This window comes from Hirundo rustica, chromosome 6 (genome assembly GCF_015227805.2).
Source record: "Hirundo rustica isolate bHirRus1 chromosome 6, bHirRus1.pri.v3, whole genome shotgun sequence".
Taxonomy (NCBI): domain Eukaryota; kingdom Metazoa; phylum Chordata; class Aves; order Passeriformes; family Hirundinidae; genus Hirundo; species Hirundo rustica.
In genome coordinates, this window is record NC_053455.1 from 60,715,165 (window position 1) to 60,737,045 (window position 21,881).

At 41.4% G+C, this 21,881-nt stretch overlaps 1 protein-coding gene across 2 annotated transcripts in view; it reads left to right on the forward strand.

Annotated features, from left to right (window-relative positions):
• The window catches only part of SHANK2 (SH3 and multiple ankyrin repeat domains 2), a 274,396-nt gene that overhangs the window by 158,914 nt on the left and 93,601 nt on the right, over positions 1-21,881 (forward strand). For both annotated transcript variants that reach the window (XM_058420947.1, XM_040067120.1), the window contains 2 exons: positions 308-390; positions 2,055-2,179. In XM_058420947.1, the coding sequence (XP_058276930.1) occupies positions 308-390; positions 2,055-2,179 (208 nt within the window). The remainder of the gene's footprint in view (positions 1-307; positions 391-2,054; positions 2,180-21,881) is intronic.

Here is a 21,881-nt window from a genome sequence, read left to right on the forward strand (position 1 = left end):
GATCACATGTTCATCCAGTCATTCATATAGATCACAAACCACCATGCATGATTTCTTCTTCTTTCTTTTTCCTCTCTGCCTTTTTTATTCCTTTTAAGTTGCTTTGTCATGTTCTCTTTTACCATCCAGCTTAGTCTTTGTCTTCCCCTCGCTGCTATTTTTTCTATATTTTCCCATGCTTGGTTACTGCAATATTATTTGATTAACGGGCTGTGATGATGATGAACCTGCACACTGGAGGAGCAGCTACTACAGTGGTGATGAAGGGATGTAATAATGGTCGCTATCCTCGGAATTCTCTCTACAGTGACTGCATAATAGAAGAAAAGGCAGTGGTCCTGCAGAAAAAAGACAATGAAGGATTTGGATTTGTGCTCAGAGGGGCAAAAGGTATGTGCTTCTGTGTGTGTGAGTGTGTGTGTGTGATGTGTGTGATGTACAGTGGCATGAAGAAATTTATACATCTCAGAATATAAGCAGGAATTATTCTTGGTGCACTTGGTTGCTAGACAACAGGATTCTCTGTATGCTATACTACTCCGATGGATTTCGGTGCCTTCTCTCTGAAGCAGTTTGCGTTTTTACATAGGAGAAGCACTGCATAATTGTTCTGGGGGGAGAAAGTTTTGCCTGTATTTTTCTCATGCCGGTGGATGTAGTATTTTGCCATTAATCTGTTCTGTTGTGCAGTTTGCTTAACTGTGGGAAACCTGCTTTCCTCATAAAAACTGCTGCTTTATTTCAAATGTCAGCCCGATTAAACAGGGCTGTGAACAGGCGTAGACGAGAGAGGGGTGTTTTGTTTAAAATAGGTGTGGATCTTCTGCAAGGTGACATTGGTGCAGTTTTAGTATGAAAATACGATTTTTTTTTGTATCTTGAGGAGCTGCACATATGTTGCATGGCCTGTAGTGTGCACATTTTTAAAGCTGTTCATATGTTAAGCTGCACGGTGCTTCCCTGTAGGCTAAAATCTATCACGGTGGCATTCCTATGAGTTAAAAAAGGCATTCTATTTAATACTTTGCTTTTTAACTTTCAGTACAGTTTGCTCCCTTTATATTAAAAAAAAAAAAAAATATATATATATATATATATATATATGTGTGATGGTATGTCCCATCTCTTGCTCCCCCTCATTTCACATGGGTTCTCCCTTGCCTTGCTTGAGCATGAAAATCATTCCATGTCTTCATTCTTGGGACATGGCTTTTGCTCTCTCTGTTCCCCACCCCTAAACCTAAACTGTGCATTTGCAGGGCTGGGAAAGCTTTGCCAGTTTTAGCCAAATGAAATGTTTGGAGTTGAAGCAGGAAAGCCCAGGGCACTGCCTTATCTCTGAGCATTGGTGTGCGTTATCAGAGCTTTAAACAGGGCTCACTCCCTCTGGGTGAGCCCAGCAGTTTCCCCCAGATTTTCTCTGTAGCAGCGGGGGCACCTCAGGTGAAAGACCCAAGGACTTTTCTGCCTGTGTGTGTACGTGACACAGGGGGGCAGGCAGGGCTGTCACAGGGCCAGTTGTGCCTCCTGTCCTAAAAAGTGATTTCTTCTGGCCTCTTCTTTGTTATGCACATCTAAATTTAGGAGGCGGGGGGGAAAAATTCTGGTTGATCTTTTCCATTCTTCGCCACCCACCCCACCCCCCATAGTTTGGCCAGATGCTCTCTCCTGGCTCCAGCACATAATTCATTTTTAGGTCGATGTTGCCAGAGTTACAGCGTTCTGCCAGGCACAAAAAAAAGGGTTACTTGAGCCAATACTGAATATCCTGGAATATCAGAACCCAGCTCTCACCTGGTGCAGCTTGATTTGGTTTGTGTCACAAAAGGAACAGGTATTTCCCCCTCTGGAAGGAAGACCTGTGTGATTGCTGTTGCAGAGGGGTTGCACTCTATCCCCAGCACCCTGATCTCCCCTGAGGCACATCCCTCTCACTTCCAGCACCCACCATTTTTTAACCCTAAATTGGGATGGCCAATGATAGGCCTGTAGTCAAGTGGTATTTGCAAGCACTCCATAACTTTCTTTTTTTAATGTGGTATTTATTTTTAAAGCTGACACACCAATTGAAGAATTCACCCCAACTCCAGCCTTTCCTGCTTTGCAGTACTTGGAATCTGTGGATGAAGGGGGAGTAGCATGGCAAGCTGGCCTGAGAACTGGAGACTTTTTGATCGAGGTAGGAGATCCTGAAATTTGATTCTCAGTGCTCTGTTGGGGAGAGAGTGGTGTTCCTGTTGGAGAGTTGACTCTGGAGAAACGTGTGGGATGCCTCTGAGCAGCAAGTTCTGTGGGTTCACACCAGCAATGTGCTCCACTTGATCAACTGAAAACTTCATGCAGCATTCAGGAGAGCAGTGACAGGGAACAGTGGTCAGGCTGGCCGGGAATTTTCTGGTTGTTCTTTTTGTCCTTTGGGAATACACTCTCAGAGACGTTTGGGAGGTCGTAGTCTTCTTTCAGTTATTGAAATTTAGATTAATGTCAATATTTATTGTGGGCTATCAGTTCTGGTTTCTTGTAAATATGTTCAGGGAGTAACCAAAATTAATGAGTTTTTATGCAACTATTTCTGCACTCAGAATTATCCATGGTGTAGTGGTGTTTAGTAACCATGGAGAATAAAGCAATTTATTTCGGCTTGAAATTGAATTTTTCCAACACTACACTGTAAATACAAAAAAAAAAAAGCAACGGATGTTATTGCAGTATAAATTACTTTATAAAAAGTGTATATTTAAATACTCTGTTCATTCATATTTGATATTTTGGAGGATTTTTTTGTTGGCATTTTAGGTTTTGTTTAAATAGTTGGTTTTCCTTTCGAGTGTTGCTGGGCAGTTGGCAGCAAAATCGTGATTTGGGATTTGTCTTCCTCTTCCCCCACGACCTTTTCACAACCGACAAAGGGATGCTGTGGTTCTGTGAAACCGGGTGTTGAAAACAGGGCTTTTGAGATGGATTGGTCAAGCCTTGTCTGTAAGATCTATTGATTTTACATTATTTGACGTGTTCTTCTTCAGGCTCATGTTTGGTAAAACGCTTCCTGGTGTTACAACGGTAATTTCTGCAGAGCTGGCTTTTGCATGAGGGAGAGGGTACAACACACAGCTTTTTTTGGAGTGTGCCTTGAACTCCCATGGTGATTGAATTTAAATAGTTGCACCACTTCCTCACACTGTAGCCGTGAAAGAACAGGCTTTGCAGGCTTCTAAAGTAAATAGATGTGCATTTTTATCTCTGTCTTCAAGCACATTTCCCTTGCTGTTTGTTTACTTAAGGAGAAGCGTTTAGTGTTTAGCATTAAAGGCCAGATTACAAATGGAACTGCTGTGTTCCCTGGGCAGGGATCCTTCCAAAGATCTCCCTGTTCCTGTTAGGTGGGGTTCTGAAATGAGGCTGTATTTTTAGAGGTTGGTTTCTTGTCAGACTTTTAATCCCTGGGAAGTATGAAGAGTCTGCACTGGCAGATTGCACAGACAGAATTGATGGTGAACAATGTGCAGTTTAATTCATTATGGAATGACAAATATGCCCATGGATTTTTTTAAGATCTCTAAAGGGGTGGAAGAAGGCTGGGTGACCGATTCTGCACAAAGCTTTACTGTTTTTTTTGGCAAATGAGAGAAGAATTAGAATTAATTGTCTAGACAATTTACTCCTAGCCCTAGCTTAGAAGAGCAGCTAAACATGCACATACAGCGCTGAATCAGGAGGACGTTAATCCATACTCCAGCATATTTGTAATTAATTCTGAAAGGAGCCATTATTACATGCAAATCAAATCCATTTCTGTGTAATTTATGTTCATCGGGGTTATTCCGTTCTGAATTTTGCAGCTTAATTAAGAGGATATGATAATCCTGAGAAATGACAACTTGGCTGTTGCAGGAGACTTTTCTGTTAGAGAAAGGCAGGATTTTTTTTTCCTGTTTTATGGCCAACATGCAGTGCACAGCCCTGGCTAGATGGAGAAAGCCATCTTTAGAGACACTTACAGTGATGTTAAAGACTGTTGAAATAGAAGTCCACCGGCAATTCTAGGAATGCCAGGCTACTTTATCTTTTGTGTTGAATGAGAAGATTTAAATTTCCACGCCGGCAAGTGGTTGTCAGCCCCGGTGTAGTCAGCCTGCCTTGCTGCTAAATGATTTCTCCCATGGCTCTGAAGTTTATGCCTCTCTGTGTGTAAGTGCCACCTCAACCGTTTGTAAGTAATACCAGGCATTTTTCATAAATGTCACATGAATAATAAAAGAGTTAATGGGCAACCAGGATCCTAATTAGGGCTATTTATAGCACTCATGGCAGGCGCCGGGCATTAGGGAAGGGAGAGTCCAGTTTGGCAGGGAGCAAAATGAGAGGCAGAGCAGAGGTTTCACTCTCGCTTGAGGAGGTTTGGTGGCTCAGGGTAGTGGGGGTGAGGGGAACCTCAGTCCGGAAAGGCCAGTTTGACAGGGAGACTGGTCCTTTCTTTGGAGAGCACAAGGGTGGGAGAAGACAGGGCATCATTTCTTCCTGTACGGTTATGGTCTGGAATCTTCTGAAGGAGGGAAAACATCAATACAAGGCATTATAATAATTCATGTTTGGAGATGATATATGTGGAGCAGATCAAATAAAAGATCTGTGCAATAAAGGAAGAAAAGGTGCTGTCTTGCTCCAGCACATAAGTGGAATATGGATTACCTGGAACAGCTGGCATTGTATCATATGACTGAGTTTTTATTAAGTGTGCAGTTCCTGATTTGTCCAACCCGTACAATTAATTTTAACATGAAGACTTCAGAGATGAACATCACACTTGCCCTTGGAAACAGTGCTCACAGAGTCTCCATGGAAATTTCTGACAGTGTGTGGTTTGTCTCCTCCTTGCTTCAAACCCAGCCGTGGTTTTTGTGATAAAAATTGTAAAGTGTGTAGTGGCTTTCCTGGATAGAGCAGAGGGCTAATGTACTGGAAAAGTGCAGGAGTAGTTTTAGAGCTGAAGGAGTGAGGTAGAGGCAGCTGTCAGTAGATGGGGATTTTCATAAGCAATTCAAGAGATGCCGATTCAATGTGATTTTTTTTTTTTCCCTAATCTTTGATGAACAATCAGAAAACAAGGATGGGTATGATTTGGTTGTTATAACTGAGATTTTGCAGCTTGCCCTGTGCGTTATTTTTCACTATTTTAGTGGATGTTTTCTTGAATCTTGGCATCAGCCTGATTAAAAGGATAGATAGATAAAAGTAATGCAAAGTATTAGGCCAGGTGCTAAATATTGCAGTCTGCATTAGAAAGGGGTTAAAAAATTACGACCATCTCTAAATCCTTTGTAGATCATTAATAACTTATCAGTGACTGGATTTGTATGCTATAACTGCTCAAGTCTGGAAAAATTCAGAGAGTTCTGCCTTGAGACATGACTTCAAGAGTTCTTGAGGGTGGGGTTGTGTTGGAGATATTCTTTGATGACATACACAAGTCTAACCATCTTTGAGTAAAGAGATCCATTAAACTGGAAGGCCTATTGTAACTCAGAATAGAGGGTTTTTGAGGGTTTTGCTGTGGTAGGATATAGATTGTCTTTTAAAATTAAACCCCAGTGGATTATTAACTATTTCTTCTTGTTGTTCCCATGAGTGTGCAGCTGTTCTACAGGTGTTGCCTGATGTGGCTCATGGGGATTTTCCCTGTCACACGAACAATAATGTTACAATATCAATACTCAGAAAGCAGAGTTAATTCTGCAATATTTTACCAGAACAATGCATTTGTTCTCTAAATGAGGCTTTGCAGTTTGCATTATTGTGCCATAAAATCTCTTATTTTTCCAGATAAATTGAAATGTTATTGTCTTCGGAATAGCATGGCTGCTTATTTACATTCCAGTTAATATGTAAACTAGATAAACCTGGTGAATTATTCATTTCAAAAATAAAAACAAAAGGGCAAAATTCGAGGTTTAATTTGAGGATCAAAACCAGAGATGATAATAGAAGAAATGTCATCATTTTGCTGCAGAACTCTTCAGGTGGTGCTTGTACTAAAACATGCAAAATATCTGTAGTATAACTGCCTGTATTTCTTCATCCTCAAAAGCTTATACAACTTACTAGCGCAAACTTTTTTTTAACTGGTTTTGGGTGAAAAATAAACATTTTATTACAGACAGCATTATTTTATCATTGTATAAAGATATCTGTCCTCTGCATATAAGAGGTAGCAAAAAGCATTTAGGAAGACATTTTAAAAATCTGATTTTTTAAAAAAAAAATCCAAAAAAACCCCTCACCTTCCTACACAAATGAAGGTTCATATTTAGCAATAAGCCACTGGATTTATTCCAGTAAGCACTTTATACAAACTTGAAAACTGCTGTGGGAAGCAAACTCTGAACTTTATTGTTGTAGCTTAGACACTAGTTATTATGAATATTTTCAGCAATGTTATGCCTTACATTGGTGTTCAATGTCTGGGTGAATTAGTGGTTTTACATAGCCAGCCATTACTGATTCCAGTCCTTTTAGCAATAAAGAAACCTTCCCATCCTTTGTTAATCTTTAATTAGTTACCCTGTGGCTGCATTTTCTCTTATTTCCAATGTGAACTCGGCTCACTTTTACCACCAGAGAGGAATCTAAATTTTTTTTTTTTCTCGGGCAGGCTCATGAGAACCATGATGCTCTTTTCTCTCTTGGGAATAAGTGGAGGCTTTGTTAATGGCATTGCATGAACAGGGGTTCTCACTTTGCAGCTGAAAGTTTGCTTCTCCCAGCAGTGTGGACGCCAGCTCCATGCAGTGCTTAGTAAGAGTGCTGTGTGCAGGGGGAAAGCAAACCCAGCATTCTCAGTACGTTTCTGAGGGCTGGATTTAGCTCTCACACTTAGACTTTCCTGGAGGACCAGCAGAGTTAGGTCCACATTAGTTCAGCGTCTTGCAGGAGGTTTTTTTTGTTGCCAGCTTGGCTGCTGCTCCTGCCCAGCCAGGGAGCCTCCTGTTTGGCAGGAGAACAGCCAGGCTGGGAGCTGCTCTGTTCCTAGACAGCACCTACTCTGGGTTTGGATCAACTCTACAAGCATCTTTTTAATGATGAGGGGTTTGCCAAAGCTGCAGCAGCACTGCAGTGTTAGAGCTTCTGGAGAGGGGGTTCCTGGCCAGAGCAGGGGCTTGGAACAGGATGGTCTTTGGTTCCTTCCCACAAAAACAATTCTGGGTTTTTTATATACGTACACAGCACCAGTCTGAGCACCACTATTTTTAAACCTTTATATTTAATTGGCACACAGCTTGATTTAATCAACCATTAGAGGAAAAAGCTTATTTCCATTAACCAGTTACTCGTCATCCTCTCAGTGACATCTGTAAATTGTGTCTGTTAAGCACCAGCAAGCCCCTGACTGCTTGAAATGCAAGCTCTCAGAGTCCAAAGAAAACTTTCTGCCTGTTTTGCTTTTGGAATTCTCCTGCTGAAGTGTAGCTACAGATGTCCTGGAGGGTTGGGACAATGGGCGCTTGGAAAAAGAGCAGCTGTGCTACAAGAGTGGAACAGCCTGGTGTATCTGTGCAGCGTCTGACCGAGGGAATTAATTTTTCACTTGATGGAGAAGTGTTTTTACTTTCTGTCCACTTAAACTCGGTGACTGAGGGTTTGGGTTTGTTTAGGTTTTTTTTCTAAGTTTGTGTTTTTAGTGGATGGTGGCAGCTGAGTGAAATTATTGTGCCCTCAGAGTGCTTTGGATGTGCACAAACCCTCTGTACATAGCTGTCTCTGATGGTTCTTTTAATCTGTTTTTCACATGTATCCTCTAACCCGTAGGAAGTGATGGTGTTCCAAATGTGACAGTGTGATCATAAAAAGGAGGAACAAATCTTGGTTAATTTTTAAAATATGTTATTAAGACTGTTTCCTTTTTGGCATCCATGTTTGCCCATGGAAATGGGAAGGCAAAAAATAATTTGGTTCTTAGAGGAGCTCAGTTACTCACAGATAAGCAAGTAATATGCTTTAAAATAAGAATGAAGAGCAGACGAGAATGAAAGCCCTTTTCTTTCCAGGCTGTGAGCAGTGCTGGGAAGCATTTTCCTTTAGCCTTGACTCTCCATGCGGTACATATTGGGCTTCTGGTTCCCCAAAATTTAACAAGTGGCTCTTTGAAACTCAAAGATGATTTTTGTGCTTCTCTGAGAGGAGGTTTCGCAAGGAATTGTGATGATAATGCCAGCAACAGCCAGAATTAACTCTGTGTCCATTCAGTTCTCCATTTTCAGTTTTAAGGCTTTTTGGCTTGGGTGCCACAGTATTTCAGGAGAATTTCCTGACATTCCTATCCTATCCCTAGAGAGATTCTGCCAAAGCTCGTGGGACTGCGCGTGGAGTGTGGAGATATCCACGGGGTGCTTTTAGACTCCTAGCGAGCACGAAAACCACTGTTTCCCCGAATTCCTACCCCAAAATCCTCTAAAAATAGCAAATTTGTGTAAAGTTAAGCAGCTTAGTATAAATAGCCAGTTCTTAGCCAACTAGAATGGCATCCAGCCACCTTGGCCATCCTGTGATTCACATAAAGCCCAGCTCTGGAAGGTCTTCACTCATGCAGGAATCTTCCCAGCCTCCCTTCAAATAACACAGGAATAATGCATCTCTTCCATTTCCAGCTCTCAGGTGTTGGGGTTAAGCATTGAAACTAACACAAAATAAATAAATGCCATTTTTGTGGTGTGGTTGGGCAATTACCACAAGACATTCTATTAAAATTAATTTCCCTGAAATCCGTTGGCTTTTTTTAGTCTCTGGATACTATGGAAACCTGGTTGCTGGATTGGAGCTATATGAAAAACACTACTTGTGCCTGGTATTTAAAGGGAGAAAATACCATTTCTTTTAATTGCAGGATGTTGCTACAAAACTGCAGGTGAGGGAAAGCAGATGAGTTGTTTCAAATGGTGGAGAATGAACTGGCAAACTCCTGTTGCTGAGGACAGAGCTAATTTAAAAATCTGGAATGTTTCCTTCTTTATTTTCTTCCTTTTTCCTTTTTTTTTTTGGGGGGGGGAGGTGCAAGCGCCTTACAAGCAAGAGAGATGCTACCATGGGGAGTTACATGTGTGTGTCATGGTTTCTTAATTTATTTGTGAACAGTTTTCTTTTTTCCTGTTCTGAGACTGCCAATCAATTTGTGTGACACTGAAATGCTCTGTTCACCTGCTGGTTTTGTTTCATGAGCCACTAGTCTGTGCAGAGGTTAAAAGGAAGATTAGGAACATCCCATCATCATATGCTTAATGAGCTCTATCCTGCCCCTCTCTCCCTATCCCCAAAATTCAAGTTTTCTGAAAAAAATTTCTTCACTCGGGGACCCCTACTAGGCAAATATATCTTTGCTATTATCTCCAAATCTGAAAAAGCAAATGAGAGCTCTGTAGGTGAACATGTACTGTATCCATTTAGGGGTTTTTGGTAGGATTTCCTCAGTGTCATCCCCTTTTAACCTTTACTGTGGAATGAGGTTCCTAAACGGTTCTCGAGGTTTCAGATGGGTTAAGTAAATCCCTCCACGTTGGTACACACAGCAGGCTCCCCACTGATTCTGTGTGGGTGCTAAGAACTGCAGAAACACTTGATTTGGAGATATGCTGAACTTTTGGGTCTGATCTAGCAGAAGCTCTGCGTTCCTTCGATTAATATTCCTTTTATATCCAATCTCTAGCATGTGTCCTCTACAGAGGAGTGGGTTTGTATTTAATCCGTTAATTGCTCAAAAAAAGCAAGAGAAGGCTTCCTTCCCCATTGCTATTCTCCTGCTAAGCTGGCTGATGGTAAATACATGGGAATATTCAGTGTTGGAGTTATCCTACTAAATGGTGGCCATCCCACACTGAAATTCTTGTGCAACTCTGCAGGACCCCAGTGAGGGAGAAGGTGGCTTTCCAAGGAGTCCCTGCCTAGGTTTTTTCTCTTCCTTCAAAGCATTTCCCATGGCTTGTGACTGTGGTGATCAGCAAACTCACCTTATAAGCAAATTGAAATGTACTTTAAATCAATCAGATTAGAAATAACATTTTACATCCTGTTGTGCCGCTGATAGAAGTCTTCAGAGACTCTTGCATACAACAATGAAGGATAACAATCCTTCGTTACTACCTCATTTTTCCTCATATATTCTGGCAGCTGTTTGGGGAGCTGGATTTCTTGTCCTCCTCATCTTGTGGTACAAAGTTTTCACTTGTTAGAAAAACATCATTCCTCCGTGGTCAAAGTAGGATCTCCTGTGTTGTCTTCATGGCCAAGTGGTGACTCCTGTTTTGGGTCCTGGATGTGGATGGACTTGAGGGTCTCTGGGGGCTTTGCTGGTCAGAGCACTGGAAATTGTCCTAGCAAATACATGGAAATTTCTCAAGAATGGGTGTATAGCATGACAGGGTAAGAGTAGGTAGCCAAGTGTTCCTTTATTTGCTGATGAAGAGAAAATTTGAAAGCATGGAAGAATTTATTTACAGGCTGTTACAAAAAGGATTAGTTCTGGACAAATATACAAAATTCTAGAGAGCAGGATACCAAAGTCTTGTGTTGATGATGTTTTTTATTTGAAAAAATACAAGCAGCAAAATTGCAGAATCCTTTTTTTATTTCACCAAATCAATCTCCCCAGTATTTTTTATTGCAATTCCTTCTTCCAGAGCTGTTCTCCAAACAACTGCTACTATTTTTAATGGACTCAACCTGTGACTTTTCAGCGCCAGATAGATTTGTGAGAAGCCGTGGTCATTGCTGACAGGCTTGTGAGTTGTTAACTGCATCTGGTGTATTTATTTACACTGGGGATGATTATGGCTCACTTTAACGCCTAAATTAAAGAGGAAATTGTTTTTAAATGACCAACAAAACATCCATTGTAATAATTTTGTGCATGTTTCTTGGTTTGTTTTTTTTTTTTTTAATCTAAATACGCCTTATTGACTGTGCCTCTTTTGGAGCTGGCTTGTATGAAAACAGATAGATTGGGAATGGAAGATGGGTTTTGTCTGGGAGTAGTTCCTTGGTGCCCATAATTCCTGTGCATTTTTAGAATAGTTTGGAGATATTTAATAGAAATCATGTGCATACCTAAAAAAGTGGTGGTTCTTCAGAGCTGGAAATTACGTAGGCAGCTGTTATCCAAGACTCAAAGACTGGGAATATTCATCTCCAACTCTCCTTTTCCTGCAATTTTTTTTCCTGTTTCTTTTCTGTATCCCAAATAAGCCTCTGCAGAAGTGCTGTTCAGAACTTTGGTTCTTTTGCACCTTTCTCGTGGTATGGGCCCAAACCTGGATGCTTGAACTCGTTCCTATTTGGTCTCCCCAAGGGACTGATGGAGATGGTTTTCTCTGGACAAGACTCATTCCACATGTAAAGGTGTGAAAACCTCAGGCCTGAGACCTGGTGTTTCTCTTTGGTACCTCTGAAGGTAAAGAAACTTGCCCATGCCTTGAATGGTGGCAAATAACGCAAAACTGGGCAGCTGCTGCCATTTTAAGGCCATGATGGCCTCTGCCTCTTCTCCCAAGGAACAGGACAAGAGCAGATAGCCTCAAGTTGGAACAGGGGAAGTTTAGATTGGATATTAGGCAAAATATCTTCCCAGAAAGAAAGGCCTGGAACAGATTGCTCAGGGAAGGGATGGAGCCACCATTGCTGGAGGGATTTAAAAGCCGTGTGGAGGTGACACTTGGGGACGTGGGTCAGTGGTGGCCTTGGCAGTGCTGTGTTAGTGGCTGGACGCAGTGATCTTTGAGGCCTTTTCCGACCAAACCATTCTCTGGTTCAATCCTTGCAAAGAAGTTGGGATAACTTGCAGAGTTTTAGGATTCTGTGAGGCAGTTCCAGCTTTCTGCAGCTGCCTTATCCAAGTACTCGCGTTTCAGGTGCTTCACTGGAACTGGAAACACAGGATCCAGAACTTTCCCACGGTGGATGAATCCTTCAATGGCTGCGTGTGGTGGCCAGATCCTCTCTGAACTATTCAAATGCTCCTAAAGCAGCTGCATTAAATCTTATAATTCAGGCACTGACTTTTTTCTTGTCCCTTTTCAAGGCAGATTGAAATGAAGATTAGATTCATTTTGGGCAGATTAGGATCTGTTAATGTTGATATTAACCTTCACTGGAATAGAAAGATTGTATGGGGAGGTTTTTCCATCTCTGAAGGAATTATGTAGGGGTAAATTCTTAGCATTAACCCTAGAAAACAGGGAAGGGTTTGGCACATAAAAATGGAGCTGCTACAATATTTGACACTGTTATAAAAGTCAACAAAAATACGTTTTCCACACAGGAATATTGCCACCTTCCTGACATTACAGAGGAATATTTAATGAGTGAAATTCCTCCTTCATTTGCATACTAACCCTTTTCTAATTGCTGGATTACTATTGAAGCTTCAACTTGACTCTCTGAATATTAAAAAACATTTGATATTTTAAGTAGTTTTATATTTTCTGTTTTGCTGCTTTTAATGTACAAATGAATGTCATTAATCCAATTAACATATTTCTAAAGGCCTTTTGATGTAGTAAGATGTAAAAGTTGTTTATTTTTAATTTTTTTTTTGGTGCCAATCTTATATGCAAAAATTCTGCTGCCAGGCAATTATCCACCCTGACAGTTTTAACACAGTTACTCACAATCAGCACAGATCAGTGACATGACAACAGTTTTTGGGAGATATATGACCCGTTCTAAGCATTAAATTTCAGATTGGCATGAATGTGCAAATCCACATTTTAGAAAACTCTGATTCAGGTTTTTTTTGTAGGGTTTTTTTTTTTTTCTTTTCTTTTCTTTTGGTCTCAGTTTTATTGTTTTGATTTTTGTTCCACACACGCCCCCCCCCCCCCCCCCCCCCCCCCCCCCCCCAGTATCTCAATTTTATCATATTCTATAGACAAGGAACATTTTTTTTCCCCGCTTTGGATTTTGGTTTCCAGTCCATAGGGATCCGAATAAAGAAATGCTGCCTTCAATGAAATATGCCATGTTTGCACAGCAATTTCTTTATTGTTCTGCAGTAATGTCTTTGGGAGAAGTGTCTCCTTTGAATTATTATTTTAATTAGTGTTGATTCACGTTAGTTCCTGCTCTCTCCTGTGCACACTGAGAACTCTCTCACCACAAAGTTTACTCTGAAAACTGCCCTGTTCCAATGCCAGGCATTAAAAAATCACCTGGCCTGTAGCTGTTGGAAGGTTCCCGCCCATCTGGTCCTTCATATACTAAATATAAAATGAGATCTTTAGTCTGAAGACTCGAGAACTTGCTTAGTGTGGAGTTTGGAGTGATATGTGCAAGCTTAACCCATTCCCAAAGGATGTTCCTGCTCTCTGCAAGCCCAGCCTGCTTCTAGCACAAGAAGAGGTTGATTTTATTTATTATTTTTATGCTTTCAGTATAGATAACCTGTATTTACAAGGTTTTGTAAGACCCAGTCCTGCTGCCCTCTGCTCATTTTGATAAGTTACACTGTGAGTGTTTCACTCTGATTTGGAATAAGATCCTCCAAGCAGTGGATGAGACAGGCAAGAGAGACCAAAAATAGATAAAATGTAATCCCAGCACACTTCTCTTCATTTGTCAATCTTCTTGCTAACGAGGAAAAATAAGTCAGGAAGGAAAACTCTTACAAATGCTATCCCAAAAGTTGAGAGAGATGGGGAGAAAACAAGAAAATGGGAAAAAAAGCGATTACAAATTGTTTTCTATGAGCCTACTGAGACATTTTGATGCAACGGTTTAACAGGCTGTGAGGTGTTTTGTGATGCAGAATAAAGCTTTAAGATATCAACCTGAGCATCAACTTTGTATTTGCAAGTTAACACCTTTGCTGAATGGCTCCGTTGGGATTTTAGGATATATTCGGAGTGGTTGAAGGAAGAAGGTTATGCTTAGACTTGGAATTATAGAGCCTCATTTAAAATGTAATGTTTACTAAACTTACTGTGCAAGGTAGAAAATGCACAGCGACTTTATTTCTAGAAGGAAGAAAGACTAAGAGCTATGCAAATCAAAACAAAATAGTAATTCTTTTTCTTCAAAAATTTTGTAGAAATTATTTCTTTTCTTGGGGACTCCAGACCACAGCTGGGCACTAAACAAGGGCCTGGTTGTCCCAGGTTAGGGACACAAATGTTTAGAAGGCAGAAATGTAAGTTGAGCTGGATAAATCCAGTCCATGTGTTTCCACATAAATAACAGTAGGAAGGCAATGGCAGTACATGTTTTGAAAAAATTAAACCTTTGAAAATTGTCAGATTTATGGCTTTGTATCAAGGCACTGAATCACTCAATGATTATCAACAGTAAATTATGGGAGTTGGGCTGGTGGCATATTGTTTATATGTGGGAAAAAGCATAAATCCAGCTCTTTCTAACATCTGGAAAGCCTGGACAATCTTTAAAAAACTATTTTTGTTACCTAAATTCCTCACTTTTGGAGGAATTCTTAAAAAAGGTGAAACCATTGATTGTATTTGTAGCACTCGCACTGCTCCGTGTCTTGTCGTGCAGATGTTAGTGCCAGACGTTCCCTCTGATTCCTCTGTCAGGGACTGGAGATAACCCTGTGCTTCAAGCAGAGATGTCCAAATCGTGCACCTCATTTCAATCCCAAAATAAACTTCAGAACCCAGTAACACTGAGAGAGCTGGAATGGAACAGTGCCAGTCCAGCTCCCTGAAGTGCTGTCACATTTTCCAGGCATTCCTGGGGCTGGAGAGATCCCTTTTCCCCGAGCATTCCTCATGGCAGTGGTAGCCCGAGCTGGATGGATCTGCCTCAGCCACCATATGTATCCATCTCTTCAGGCTGTTCATGTTTTGTGGCAGCTTTGGCAGCCTGCCGGGATTTTTCTGACTAATGCAAGTGGTGGGGAGTGATAATAATAATTCTGTTAACCCTTTGGTCTCTCAGCCAACCAGGAGGAGGGGGTCGGGGGAGCACAGCCTCCCCTGCCCCCCCTTTCCCTGTGCTCCTCCAAAAATGCACCAGAGAGTGTGTGTTAGGAAGCCCAAATAGAGACGGGGATATGAATAAGCTTTCTAAGGAGGTGAGAGTATAAAAAAGGAAGATGATATGATTCTCCCTCTGACAATTTTTTCCAGCAGTTTGAAAAATATGAGGAGTGATTCGCTGTTTTCGCCTGTTCTCCTTCACTCCCAAGGTCAGATAAGAATAGCAGCCATGGTGGTTAATGCTGACAACCTTTCTCCATCCTTGTCTGCCTTCTACGAGGGGGAGATTTGCAGTGGCAATATAATGCAGCACTGAGAGCTTTTTTCCTTGGCTGAGGCAAAAGCTTCCCAAGTTCTGCATGGAGTGATTTCCAGAGGACACTAATCCTGCACTGAGAGCTGGGGGCTGGGGACAGCTGTGTTATGGTAACATTATTAAAAATATTGGCAGCACATCCCTGTTGTCGGGATGGGACGACTGTATTTTGGTAAAGGCAGGGCAGAGGAAGGATGAATAAACTGTTCCAACGCGGGGAAATGAACACGAAAGGAGAAGCACGTGGGATTGAACTTCCAGGGAAATGAACAGAAGACCACAGACACCGATTTTGCTGACACTGCTGATATGCAAATCAACTCTATGGCATCATGAGAATCTTCATCACATTCCTGGTGTGGTGGAAGGTGTCCCTGGTCTGGTGGAAGCGTTTTCCTCATGGCAGGGGAGTAGGAGCTAAATGGCCTTTAAGATCCCTTCCATCCCAAACCATTCTGTGATTCTATGATTGGATGGAATCATAGAATTGTTTCCATTGAGATGTCTACGTAGGCCCAGACAATTTTGCCTGATATCCTTTGGCTGCCACCTGCCATGGCCCGGTGAGGATCAACCCCCCCAAGCCCTTCACGTCCTTGGGCTAGTTAATGAGCTTCCCTGGGCTTCCTGCCTGGCAGCAAACAATGCCACTTCACCAGCTCTCGAGCCACCACTAATTGAAGCAGCACAATTATCAAATCCTTGGCCTTGTTCCACGTCTGAAATAAAACAGCTGTGTTATAATGTTAGGATCAAGTTCTTTCTCTGTTATATGACCTAATAAATTAAGGGTTAGGAATGGTGCGTTTGTGACTCAGTTTGTCACTAAAATATCCTAATTCCATCAATGGTCTTTTGGATAAATTTCACTGAGTTTGCTTAGTCTGAAAAGAAATTTGGCTGCTCCAAGCCATCCAATCTAGAGGACTGAGCTGGTAGTCCCTCAGATGCAGAAAAGTAGCAAAAGAAAAAGAAAATAATGAATATTTCTGCAAAGAATTGGCTTTACAGAGAAGTGCTGCCTCATCACTTTAGTGAGAGACACAGGTCAGCTCCTGAGAGCTCTCAAAATTTTCCTGGGTTGGTGTCCAAGGAGCTGTCTGGATACGCTTTATGTGGATTGATGGCCCTGCAGAAAGCCTGACCCAGCATGTGGCAGGATAACCCTTGCTACAACAAGCTCAAGGGTGAAAAATTAAACAATTCCAGAGCAATACCTGGTTTGCAAAATTAAAACATTCTTCTGAATTAAGCTAAACAGGATTTCTCTTTGACTCTCCAAGTGTTTTTATTTGCTCCGAGACTGGAAATTTAGCATCCTTCTACACGGATTGGCCCACCTTAGACACTTTTTAAAACAAAAGATATCTGAATGTTTTTTTTTTTTCCCTTTCCTTCCTCTTTTTTTTTTTTTTTTTTTTTTTTTTTTTTTTTTTTTTTTTTGTCGATTAGGTGTGCAGCCACCAAAAAAGACAGTGTTGTTAAATGGCTTCTAAATGCTGTCACTAAGAATTAGGAAACCTCCATTTAAAACTGGAAATATGAACAAGGGAGAAAAGACTTGAAACCCTGCAGAGTTAAAACTCTGTCGTATGCCTCACCAAAATAGATTTCGAGGAAGAGGTAGCCAAAGGCATAAAAAATCTGATGATAGATGTTTTTTCTTTCAAATATGCCAGAAACAGGGAGGTCTGCCAGAGGTCAGCAGACCTGGAGGATGATGGACCTTTAAAAGGCAGTGCTGTTGAAAGAGAATGTTATTGATGGAAACCTCAGAGAGTTCTTAGTCATTGTCCAACTATGGAAGAGTTTGGGATATAGCTGCTTCCTCAGGATGCTTAGTAACAACCTGAGAACTAAGTTAGGAATGTTCCCACAGCTGGAGGGCTGGTGCTAGTGTCAGAAAGATAAGAATTGCTAGAAAAGGGATTAAAAAACCCACCTGCCTTCAGGAACCAAAATTTAGCATTTCATTACATGGTTCAGGGGCATGGCGGTGTTCAGTCAAAGGCTGGACTTGATGACCTTGGCGGTCTTTTTCAGCTTTAGTGATTCCAAAATGGGAAGTCATGTTTTTAGAAGAAATTGGTGGTTGTATGAATAACTGCCTTGGCGGACTCAGCTTTCATCTGGACATTGGGAAAGATGTGTTTGAAAACCAGCTTATTGTGGAGTAAGAGAAAATGACCTCCCAGGGTGAGAAATAAAGGGTAGAGATAAACAGACTGATTTCAGAATACAGGGAAAAGGAGCACAACTTTTGAGTGTGCTGTGCTCTGTGAGCTGTCCTGTTAAATTTGTACAACAATGACTGGGTATAGGATCTTAGGCATAATTCAAAACCAGTAAAGCATTTGGAGCTTAACTAAAAGAGCAGCTGATGCCAATAGCATAGATGAGCACGAGCATAGATGCCAATGTTGAGTAAGTCAAAGGAAGTGTACCTGGGGAGGGATCCCCCCGGGCACCAGGACCTGCTGGGGCTGACCAGCTGGAAATCAGCTTTGCAGAGGACTCAGGGATCCTGGAATTTCTTCTTTCTGTTCATTAAATGTATTTGTGCCTCTGTTTCATGGTTGGCTTAAAATGCATGCATGCAAAGTGCAGAAGATGTCAGAAATATGAGCAAGGATAAGCTGCTAAGGGACAGAAAGAGTGGCAGTAAATTAAATTCTTTGTGTTTCGTGTCAGGTGGCTCTGACACATGGTATAGATTCACATGCATAAGGGGGAAATGTATTTCATATATCCCAATACTGAGCAAGAGCAAAATTCAGCCACTAATTTGTAAAATATCTCTTTTATTTATTCAGCAAGCGTGTGAAATATTTCCCTCGTCCTGTATAATGACAATCTCCACATTTTTTCCTGCAACTAGAACAGTACTGGGAGCAAAATTCAACACCAGGAAATGATCAGTGCAGTTTCAGAAGGTTTAATTCGGTATTAAACACGGATCACAAATGTATCAGTGAGGACGGAAACCTTCCTAAGTCATTCCCTCCTAAATACCTAAATCTCTGCATCTTCACGAGCAAGGAGAGAGCCCTGAGCAGTCAGCAAGTACAAGATCCCCCTTGACAGAGTATCACCAATCTGTGCCCGTGGTGCTATTTCACAGCTCCAGTTGACTTGTAACACAGCAACTGTCTCCAAGCAACTGTGAGAAATACCGGGATGTACAACCGGGATACGGAACCCGGCAGGGACAGGGATGGTCAGGCAGCCCTGCACTCCTTCCCACCCAGCCTCGGCTCCTGCCTCCCACTGGAAAAGGCTCCAACTGCCTGGGAGGTGGCCCTTGCCCAGGAAGCAGCCTGTGGGTGGGAGATGGGATTGGGCCGGCAGCTTCCCACCTTGGTCATTTTGCCAAAATAACTCTTCACGTATTAATCGATTCAGCTCCCTTGTCTGTGCCAGTGGGGCTTGGCAAAATGGTATTTTCGCAGCCAACTGACTCCAAGCAAGCTCTCAAAACCGAAACAAAATTGCTGTAGATTTAATCTAATTCACTGCAATCAATATACAACAAAGAAAGAAAATTTATATGTTTAATATCATTTCTCCCCAGCTGCTTTATCAAATTGCAAAACTGGCAATATATGTAGGAAACGTCTTCTTTTAAAAGGTAATAATGTACATTTGCAGTCCTTGTCCTTCTGAGAAAGCTCATCATTTTGTTATTTGCTGTATTATGTTTCATTTAGGACCCATTCCAACTATTTAAAAGCTGCAGGAATGTAGCAATCCACTTCCCCCAGTTTAATTCCAGCAGAATATTTGGAACCCTTTGTGGAAGGGAATTGTATTCTACGAAATGCTTGCTACAGAACCTAGTAACAAAAGAGGATTTTTTTCTTTTTATGGTATAATTTGTGTAATCATTCGTGTGACTGTTGATTTGGGGTATTATAATTTTGAAGAATTGTTCTGAGATTAAAAGCTTGAGCCTTTTCATATGGGGAATGAAGAGCTAAAAAGAGGGGAAAGGAAAGGAAGGGAAAGGAAAGGAAAGGAAAGGAAAGGAAAGGAAAGGAAAGGAAAGGAAAGGAAAGGAAAGGAAAGGAAAGGAAAGGAAAGGAAAGGAAAGGAAAGGAAAGGAACAAACATGAGCTTGCTTTTTGGTTGTTAGTTCACAATTGTTTATTTTCCCCAGGCCTAAACTCTCAGGCTTGTGGATGATGCTGGGACATGTACTGTAAGGTTTGCCTTGCTTTTCCTCATTTATTCCCATTTTTCCTCTTCCTAAATTCTTCCTAAAGTCTACAGTGAATGAGGTCTGTTAGTGACCACACATTAATAGCAGATGACTCCACTCCCATTTTAGACATTTTCTGTCACTCATCAGTGCTATTCAAACCAGAGGTATTGCTTTAGTGATCTGAATAACTCAACCCAACAAACTCGCTGAAACATGCTTATATCACAGATTTTGCCTTCTCCAGCTAGAATTCTTTAAAAGGAAGTAAAAGCTTCTGGGTAGGAGAACGTGGCAGATCATGCTGCGGAAACATCAATGTGCTGACAGGCCTTCGTGAGTACTAGCTCCTGTGATTAGCCTCTTTCATACCATAATTAATACTATGATTCAGTACAAATGTATTATTATTATTATTATGTTCATTATGTTAATTTTTTTCTTGTAACATAAATGGCACACAGTCAGCATTTGGTGCACACCCAGCACATTGGAACTATCCATGTTTTCAAGATGGTCCCATCGCATTGGAGAGGAAACTGCCTCGACTTATTCCAGGAGAAATTTAGGTTGGATATCAGGAGAATTTTCATCACTAAAAGGATGGTCCAGCCCTGGTCCAGGCTGCCCAGGGCAGTGCTGGAGGCCCCATGCCTGGAGGGATTTAAAAGCCATGTGGATGTGACACCTGGGGCCACGGGTTAGTGGTGGCCTTGCACTGCTGGGGAATCGTTGGACTTTTGGTCCAATGGCGATCTTTTTCCAACCTGAATGGTTCTATAATTCTATGAATATATATATATATATATATATATAAACCAACAAAAACTTACTGCTTGACAAAGAGATTTGAACTGCATCCCACCCATTCCACGATTAGAGCTCCATTCTGAAAATATGATATATATATATATTTTCTCTTTCTGTGAATACAGATGAAGCTGCTGGGTTCCTCCTTTTCTTCCTCTGGAATATTTTCTGTGTGCTGAGGGAAATGAGGCAGTTCATTCTCTCTAGCTCTGGGTAGAAGCAGGAGAGTGAAAGCTGCTAGCTTCTCAGGTGCCTGGGGTGCCCCAAGCTTGTTGTGAGGGATCAGGAGAGCTTTAGAGGCCCTTCCAGGGCTGGCACTGCAGGGAGCAGAGAGGAAACCCAAATGAGATGGAAAGCATGCTGCCAGTCTGGAGCTCTGTGGTCCACTCCTTCCCTTCCCCTCCTCCCTCTCCAGCCCCACGCTGGCACTGGGAATCAAGCTGTCCCCAAATGGATGGGTGTCCCTGGAGTGACAGGCTTGGAGGGAGCTGGGGTTGTTCAGCCTGAAGAGGAGACAGCTCCAGGGAGACCCTGCTGGGACCTTTCAATACTTAAAGGGAGCTTGTGAGGAAGATGGAGACAGATTTTTTAGTGGGGGGGACAAGGGCCAATGGTTTTAGACTAAAAGAGGGTCGATTCAGAGTCATTGTGAGGGAGAAAGGTTTGCTGAGAAGGTGATGGGGCTCTGGAATGGATTTACTGGAGAAGCTGTGGCTGCCCCTGGATCCCTGGAAGTGCCCAAGGCCAGGTTGGATGGGGCTTGGAGCACCCTGGGATGGCGTCCCTGTCCATGGCAGATGTGGGACTGGATGAGCTTCAAAGGTCTCCCCGCAACCCAAATCATCCAGTGATTCTATGCTTTAATTTTGGACTCTCCAGTTTAATTGAAAACATTGATTATTTTCCGCACAGACTGCTTATTTTAGTGGTGCATGATGTAGCCAAAATCAGATTATTTTACTGTTCTATTGACTGAGTTTCTACTTATTAACAAAAACTTTTCAGCTTTTCAGAGACACACTTTTGATTTCAAGGTACTTCCTGAATGTCTCCTCCTTTAATTAATCATTCATGAAATTAAATTTCACTATTAAAAAACACCCTCAAAAAATAATACCTTAAAATGTAAGCTTATCTGTATAGCATCTATAATTATTTTCATGCATTTTTTTTCACAAAACAGATCTAGCTTCATGTCAAGTTAAGCTTCCTGCTATAATTTAAATTTTCCTGGTGTGGTTTTTAAAGACTACAACCAATAGCCATCTTTTACTGAAAGAGCACCAGTTTTGCAATAGAGGGAAAATGTGAAATGCAGAGCAAACTGTTATTACTGAGGTCATATTAGCCGTGAAGATACTATTTTTCATTGAAGGCATTTGAAAGTAGTATTTTTTAGGAAATACTACTATGGATAAAAAAAGTTATGTATAAAAATCATGAAACTTAATTAATAAGCAATATCCTACCTCATAAATGATAACTGCAACACTGACACCACTTGAGTTCTGTGCTTGGCAAGGATACCTTATCAGAAGTTTAAATATCTGCTAAAATCTTATTTTACCAGGATTTTTAATGTTGA